Raw genomic sequence first — 8648 nt, 5'->3', positions numbered from 1 at the left:
CCAGGCTGGCCTCGAACTCAGAACCCCGCCTGCCTCTGCCTCCCAAGTGCTGGGATTAAAGGCATGCGCCACCACACCCGGCTTGAGAACTTACATTTATAAGGAATGCCAACCAATAGGGAAACCCATAGACAGAAAGTGGGTGGGTGATTGCCAGAGACTGGAGGGAGGAGCAGGCAGAGCTAATAGATAGGTACAGCATTTCTTTGAGGACTTCTGGAACTGTCTAGAATTTCACTGTGGCAATGGCTGCAGAGCCTTGCAAATACCAAAAACTACTAAATTTCTTTTTGGTGTTTCTTTTGAGGTGGAGTGTCCCTAAATAGCCCAGACTGTCCTTGCAATCCTTTTGCCCTAGCCTCCAAAGTTTATGTGGATCATAAACTTAGTGGGAACAGCCCATCATGCCATGGCGGGAGGAGCTAGAGGAGGCAGCTAGTCACATGGCATCTGTTGTGGGAGCAAGCTGAGGGATATGAAAGCTCTCTTCCTTTTCATTCTGTTCAGATGCCCAGCCCACAGATTAGCTCCACCCCCAGTTAAGGTGGGTCTTCCCACTGTAATTAACCTAATTTAGAAAAAAAATTCACAGACATGTCCAGGTATTTATTTCCATGTTGATTTTTAAAATCCTGTCAAGTTAAGAAGCTTGCCCATCTCAACCTCTTACCCCCAGCTCTGGGGAGCTAATGATTTGAGTTCTATCCCTATAAGCTTCCCTTTTCGAAAATGCACAGAAATGGGATCCTACAGTGAAGAGCTTCTTCTTAGTCCATTGGAAGTGATGGACTGGGTAGTAATGGTACATAGCTTGATCATTATTGGAACACAATGGTCAAGCGTCAACACTGGTTTTTCTGTTTTTTGTTTTTGTTTTTGTTTTTTAAAGAATCCACAATTGGACACTAATACCATTTACTCGAGTGTAACCCTACATTATTGAAGGCATTGTGGATTATAGCAGGAAGTCTCATAATTGTTAGGATGAGATTAAAATGTGTGTGTCTCCTCACACTCACCACAGGCAACACTGTTGCTAATGGGGCGGGCGGGGAGGGGCGGGGCGGGGCCAGGATGCTTGATTCCTAGGCATGCACAGACCACCTAAGCTTCTAGTCCTTCAGCTTTGGCTCTCCCCTGAGAACATGCTGTGTGTTCTAGTTCTGGGATTTTCCTACATTGGCCATTTCCTTTTACTTGGCATCCTAATTTAGCCAGTTCTACACACGCTGACCTTCTTAACAGGGAGGTACAATGGGGAGTCTTTATAGAGTGCACATCACCACAAGACTGACTCTGAGGCTTATAAGCAATTTTCCTTGCTTACCCTTTACTACCACATCATGAAAGGCCTGGTTATTACAGTTTATTTCTGTTTTATGTGTGAATGTGTGCGTGTGTGTGTGTGTGTGTGTGTGTACCTGTGTTTACATGTGCACGTGTGTTACAAGCACATGAGAATGTGGGTTCGCAACCATTTTTGCACAATTCAGAGGCCAGAGGAAGACACTGGGCATCTTCTCTGTTCCGTTCTGTGTTGAGATTGTGAGACAGGATCCCCGACCCAGAAGCTTAGGCTAGGGTGGGTGGCCAGAGAGAGCCTGGGATTGGCCCACCAGTCTCCACCACCCGATGCTGGGGCTGTGGCCAGAGAGTCCTAACAGACATTGTATGTGAGTGCTAGGAATTCAAGGGCACTCATCCTTACAGAGTAAGCACCCCTGCCCATTGAGCCTCCCAGCCCCCAGCAGTCTCTCTGGGTGGGTTCTCTATACTATCTTCAACAAGGAAGATGGCAAGCTTTAGACTCAGACAACTGGTTGGGATTATTAAATCTGGAATTTAAAAACTGTGGTTTGGGGCTAAAGAGATGACTCAATGGTTAAGAGCACAGAGGTCCTGAGTTCAATTCCCAGTAACCACATGGTGGCCCATAACCATCTGTAATGGGATCTGATGCCCTCTTCTGGTGTGTCTGAAGACAGCCACAATGTACTCATATACATTAAATAAATAAATCTCTAAAACAAACAAACAAACAAAACTGTGGTGTGTCAAGGGACCTAGTGATTACAGTTGGTACGAAGCAAAGACAAATCTGAACAGGGAGGTGGAAATTCTAAGGACTCAAAAGAAAGTTCTGGAGTTAAAAAACACTGTGGCTGAAATGAAAAGTGCCTGGTGAGCTCAGGAGCACCCTGGATAAGGCTGAGGAGAGGATTTCTGAACTAAGGCAATGTCCGTAGACACGTTCAAATGCAACCAAAAGGAAAGAACATCCAAGAACTATGAGGCAAGGTCACTACAGAAGGCCCAGCATATATGTGATAAGAATATCAGCAGCAGCAGCAGCGGAAGAGGAGGAGGAGGAGGAGGAGGAGGAGGAGGAGAAAATCTTGGGAGGGTATGAAGGGCTCTGAGGATAAGGATTTGGAGAGCGGCAGCCTCTGCTGGGAGTGAAACTTGAATCTGTGCCAAAGCCAGATGTGGTACACACCTGGAATCCCAGTGCATGGAAGGTCAAGGCAGGAGGACTGGGACTTCAGGGTCATCCTTGGCTACAGAGCAAGTTTGGAGCCAGCCTGGGCAATGAGAAGCCAAGTCTCAAAAAACAAGCAGACAAGCAAACAAACAAAAGCCCTATAACTAGACTTATTTGCTGATTTTTTTTTTTTTATATAAAGCGCTTTTCCTTGCCCGTGAGTATAGTAATTGCTGGGCTCTTAAGTAATCCATTCCTGTGGCATACTATCTATAGTTTTAATTTTTACTTAAAAACTTTTTAAAAATTCTTTTTATTTATGTGTATGTGTGTGTGCATTTAGGTACACCACTCCCCTAATACACAAAAAGAGGGTGCTGCAGCTCCTGGTTAATTTTATTTCTTTAGTATGTGGGTGTTTTGCCTGCACGTATGTCTGTGCATAGCATGGTTCCTAGAGCCCATTGAGGCAGAAGATAACATCGGCTCACTTAGAACTGTAGTTATAGGCCGTTGTGAGCTGCCATGTGGGTCCTGGGTACCATACCAAGACCTTCTACAAGAATATCAAGTGCCCTCAACCAATGGGTCATCTCTCCAGCTCCTCAATTTTTTTTTTTAAAGAGTAAGACTGCTTCCGTCCCTGTGAGCCCCTTGAGCCCTGCTTAGCTGATGCTGTGGGCTCTGTTTCCCTGGTGTCCTCTCCCCCTCTGGCTCCCACAACCCTTCCCCTCTTCTGCAGGGTTCCCTGAGCTCAGATGAATGCTTGGCTGAGGGTCTCTGTATCTGCTCGCAACCACGGAGCCTGAGTGGGTCTACACCAGGCCCTGGTTCTTTAGCTTGGGGTTTTTGTTAGACTCCTAACAATCTGAGTGGGGATGTTCCTGAATCTTTTGCCTGACCGTGGGACCTTTTCCTCTTACTGGGTTGCCCTGCTCAGCCTTGATATGAGGGTTTGTGCCTAGTTTATTGCATCTTGTTATGCAATGTTCAGTGGATATCTTTTCTGAAGGAACAGTAGATCTGGGGGGTGAAGGGAGGTGGGGGTGGGGGACTGGGAGGAGGGAGAAAGGGGAAGCTGCAGTCACGATGTATTTATTGTATGAGAGAAGAATAAATAAACATAAATAACAACAACAACAAAGAGTCCACCAGTTTGAGAGTCTGGTAGGAGTAAGGGAAGGGTTGGAAGGTGGGTGCTTTGGAGGGGTAGAGGGGGGAAAAAGGGAAGGAGAGGGTGATGTAATTCTATTTGAATTAAAATGTATGTTTTAGCAGGGCATGGTGGTGCACACTTTTAATCCCAGCACTCGGGAGGCAGAGACAGGCAGATTTCTGAGTTCGAGGCCAGCCTGGTCTACCGAGTGAGTTTCAGGACAGCCAGGGCTACACAGGGAAACCCTGTCTCGAAAAACCAAAAAAAAAAAAAAAAAAAAAAAAAAGATTAAGAATGAAAAGACTTCTGCCAAAGGATCCGAGGGAAGCCTTGGCATCTTCCTAACATTTGAGGACATGAGGACAGCAATTTATTTCAATATTTTGCCTTTAATGGAGCCACCGAAACCATTTAACCATAGCTTTTATGAAACTAAACCCTTTCTGCCCTCCTTTAAGCTCAGGCCGTGTAATTTATTTATTTATTTATTTATTTATTTATTTATTTATTTATTTATTTAATAGTGTGTGTGTGTGTGTGTGTGTGTGTGTGTGTGTGTGTGTCACACACACATTTTGTTCAGGGCTTACATCGATGTGTGTGGTGCACATGGACGCTGGAAAGCAAACTCTAGTGTCCCTCCTGAGCCACATGGTGGTCCCCCTTATCTGGGACACTCCCTCCCGGTGACATGGAGTATGCCAAGCAGGCTAGGCTGGTAGGGCAGAGAGCCCCATAGGTCTGCCTGTCTCTGCCTCCTCGGTACCGAGATTCCAAGTGTGAGCAGCCGTGACGGACTTTTCTAAGTTGGTTCTGAGGATCAGACTCAGGTGCCCTTGCTTGCAAAGCCAGCATATTACACACTCCACCATCTCCCCAGCCCCAGTTTGCAAAGCTTAAACTACGTTGAAGTAGCTTCAGGATTGTCAGTCAGCTTGAGGAGGCCTCTTTGTGCTGCTCACAGCCTGACATGGGCAGTGGGTCACCATGCGGCCGAGGAGATGGCTAAAATTAGTTAAACAGGGTATGGGGAGTGCGTCTGTTTAAAAAAAATAATAAAATAAAATAAAATAACCACTCCCACTGTTCTCCAAACAATGACTGCAGATAGAAATCTATAAATTCAAACCCTTCCTGCCCCATTATCCACACATCCCTTTGTTGTGGGAAGGGTTTTTTTTTTGTTTGTTTGTTTTTCATCCCCAAATCCTTAGTAGCCACTCCAGAGCCTACCTGGAGCCAGAGGACATTGGGACAAAGCAGCCCTCAGCTCTTAGCCTCCCAGAGCTTAAGCAGCTGCCTGGAGCATCAGAGGAAGTGTGGCTGCCTCGGCTGAGGCGAGCCATCCCCCTCTTGTGGTCAAAGCAGAGTTAGGCAGTTGATATTCCCTTGTTCCTGGGAAGGCAAGGAAACACAGGACAGAGAGAGGGCAGGCAGGAACTCTCTTTTACATTCCTTTACAGAAAGAGTTCAGATTCACAGAGAACTGTCTGCAACTCTTTAATTGGATTTGTGGAACACAGACCCTAAATTCCTGTGAGGCCTTTCGGCAAACTTTAAATTGCGTCTGGGATTAAGACCGGCTCCCAAACAACTAGAACATTAAACTTTTCCAGGATCCTTGATGGGCCCTCTGGAGAACCAGGTAAAGGGCAGAGGGCAGAAAGCACGGAACACAGGCTAGACAACTCTAGCAGCCGCTGGCAAGTGGCACCTCCAGCTGTCTTTCCCGGTGCATTTTCACTGGGTATGGGGAAGGGCAGCTAGCACAGGGAGCAACACGAGCCCCTCCCCCACCACCACCACAGCCAACCATATACTCCTCTCTCACTGTGCCCTCTGATAGGATGAATATCTCCCAAGATAGTAAAACAGAATCTCTGTGTATTCCAGGCCAAGAGACAAGGCTGGGTCAGGCAAGCCCAATATAAGTCATTGAAACCATCTCCCCCCCACCAAGCCCAGAGAGCTTCCATCACCCTCCTCAGAAGGAGATCTTCTGCTGGGTGAGCTCCCATCCCCACCATGGACTTGTCTGCCCAGTGGACACAGGCAGGGCTCTCTCTGTGGCCATGCCTTCTTCAGGTAGGTGAGAAGAGGAACAGAGATGGGATCCGAGGACAGATGGAATCCAAGTCTAGACCTTGGTTCTGGCTTCCACATCTCTCGGGTTCTTCATAGAGGAAAAGGAACAGGTATACTCAGGATGTCTCAGCTGGTGCAGGGGTGAGGCGGAGTGAGGGCCATTGTAGAGGGGCAAGAATAAAGGAAAGTCTCTGCTTAATGTCAGGCTGACTAATTATCAAGGCTGACAAGAGACTGAGAGGTGTGAGCTATGCATTAGGTGCTAAAAACAACTGGGAAACTTTTTTTTTTTTTTTCTGGAGAGAAGGTACTTCCTGCCATGGCTCACATCACCCACGCATAGTGCTGTCACTGCTGTGGCTCACACTTCCCACGCATAGTGCTGTCCCCGCTGTGGCTCAAATCTCCCATGCACAGCTCTAACATCTCTGAAAACAGACCTCTTTTTCTTCAACTATTCCTGATGCCTGTAGTTCAGCCCTGACAACTGCATGAGAGCTCTAAATTGGGTTTGGTTTCTCTCACCCATCTTCCCTAGCAACAGGAAGATCTCTCTCTCTGGGTGTGTGCATGAGTGTGTGTGAGTGTTTGTGCGCACACAGACACACACATACACACACATGTGCACACAAACACATGTCACGGTGCTATTGTGGACATCAGAGAACAACTTGAAGGAGTTGCTTTGTCTCTTTCCATTGTTTGGGTCCCAGGAATTGACCTCTCCTCAGGCTTGGTGACAAGTGTCTACCCACTGAACCATCTCTCTGGCCCCACATTCCTAATCTTTAATGTGAGAAGGTTTCAGGTTTTCCCTAATGTATAGGTCTTCACTTCTTCCGTCCCTGCAGCGCATTGTACACGTGGTTCTCCTTGCACAAAACCTCTGTAAGCCTGGAATTGTTTTCTCTACTTTGGAGAATGTGTCAAGTCAGGTACAGCAGCAGGGCTTGAGTTAGAAGATGCAACTTAGAAAACTTCTCCAAAGCACAGAGTCCAGTCCCAAGGAGTACACAAGAAAGCACAAGGGACACTTGTCCTTCATAGGTACAAAGCAGCCTGGTCCTACTGTTGAGCTATGGGAGAGGGGATAAGGTAACGCATCAGTAAAGACCACCATGTCCAGCAGCCCCAAAGGCTCTACTGATAGTGCAACCCAGGGACAGCATCCATCAAATTCACAAGAAATGAAGGACAGGCACCTTGCAACAAACAGAAATTCTGGCTAGACTCTAATCTGCCTGGCTACCATATTCTCTGTGAAGCTAACTTATCATCATAATGTTATTGTTAGGGCACAGAATCAGAGTGACAGGAGTGAGGGAGACCATGCCAATAACTAACATTACTAAGAGCAACTTCAGCCCAGGAGGGGGCAGGGGTATCCAGATTAGTCCATGCCCCTCCCCTCCTTCGTGGTTTTCATGTAGTCCTGCATCCATGAATAGACATACCCCTTCCCACAGGCATGCTGGCTCCACTGTCCTGACTATATTGTGTCCCTCTATCTATCACAGTTGGCTACCAGAGGCTTTTCCTGCTTGAACCAATGCGTCCTGAACTCTCAGGCAACCTAATAGTGAATTTTATCCCTTCAACACCGACTTTACATTTAATTATACGTTCTAGAACCATGCCCACATCCTGATCCTGATGAAGAAGTGCTTGCTGTCTTCTGCTTTTGCAAGACAGAAGAGAACATGAGAAATGGAAGGAGCCAATCAGTCTAGAGTAGCTGAATTTGTCTTGCTGGGGTTATCAGATCACCCGAAGCTGGAGAAAACCTTCTTCGTGCTCATCTTGTCAATGTACCTGGTGATCCTGNTGGGCAACGGCGTCCTCATCCTGGTGAGCATCCTCGACTCCCACCTGCACACGCCCATGTACTTCTTCCTGGGGAACCTCTCCTTCCTGGACATCTGCTACACCACCTCCTCGGTCNCCTTNGTCCTGGATGGTTTTCTCACCCCCAGGAAGACCATCTCCTTCTCGGGCTGTGCCGTGCAGATGTTTCTCTCCTTCGCCATGGGAGCCACGGAGTGTGTGCTCCTGGGCATGATGGCGTTTGATCGCTATGTGGCCATCTGCAACCCCCTTAGATACCCTGTGGTCATGAGCAAGGCTGCCTATGTGCCCATGGCTGTCAGCTCCTGGGTGGCTGGTGGTGCTAACTCCTTGGTGCAGATCTCCCTTGTGGTGCAGTTGCCTTTCTGCGGGGACAATGTCATTAATCACTTCACCTGTGAGATCCTGGCCGTCTTAAAGCTAGCCTGTGCTGACATCTCCATCAATGTCATCAGCATGGGGGTGGCCAATGTGATCTTCCTGGGGGTTCCAGTTCTGTTCATCCTTGTCTCCTACATCTTCATCCTCTCCACCATCCTGAGGATCCCCTCTACTGAGGGGAGGAAGAAGGCCTTCTCCACCTGCTCTGCCCACCTCACCGTGGTGATCGTCTTCTATGGGACCATCCTCTTCATGTACGGGAAGCCCAAGTCCAAGGACCCACTGGGGGCAGACAAGCAGGACCTTGCGGACAAACTCATCTCCTTATTTTATGGGGTACTGACCCCCATGTTGAACCCCATCATCTACAGCCTGAGGAACAAGGATGTGAAGGCTGCTGTGAGGAACCTGGTGGGTCAGAAATGCCTGATTCAGTGATAGTGAGGAAGCGGGTCACTTCCCAGTTCTGTGCACACCAGGGTTTGGCTGGGAGCAGTCACTCGTTCAGCATAGCCTTGCTCGCTAGCCCTGTAGATCAGTCTGGACTGAGTTCTTCGTGAGCGACTGGGGCTGGACCATGAACTCTTTACAATAAAGATATTGGTTGTACAAAATGGCCTAGAACCAAGAAAAAGTGCTATAAAAATTAAGTGTTCTTTGTACACCAACGAAATAAGCAATAAAAACTGTGAAAAAATA

General features: G+C 47.6%; 1 protein-coding gene across 1 annotated transcript; it reads left to right on the top strand.

Annotated features, from left to right (window-relative positions):
* The first annotated feature begins 7363 nt into the window (after positions 1-7363).
* On the top strand, positions 7364-8445 carry LOC110338792 (olfactory receptor 13C7-like). Its single transcript, XM_021222237.1, has one exon. It carries the CDS (start codon positions 7431-7433, stop codon positions 8385-8387), a length of 957 nt encoding a protein of 318 aa, XP_021077896.1. The 5' UTR covers positions 7364-7430; the 3' UTR covers positions 8388-8445.
* Positions 8446-8648: the final 203 nt, after the last annotated feature.

This window comes from Mus pahari, chromosome 22 (genome assembly GCF_900095145.1).
Source record: "Mus pahari chromosome 22, PAHARI_EIJ_v1.1, whole genome shotgun sequence".
Taxonomy (NCBI): domain Eukaryota; kingdom Metazoa; phylum Chordata; class Mammalia; order Rodentia; family Muridae; genus Mus; species Mus pahari.
This window is presented reverse-complemented; position numbering and strand designations above follow the sequence as displayed.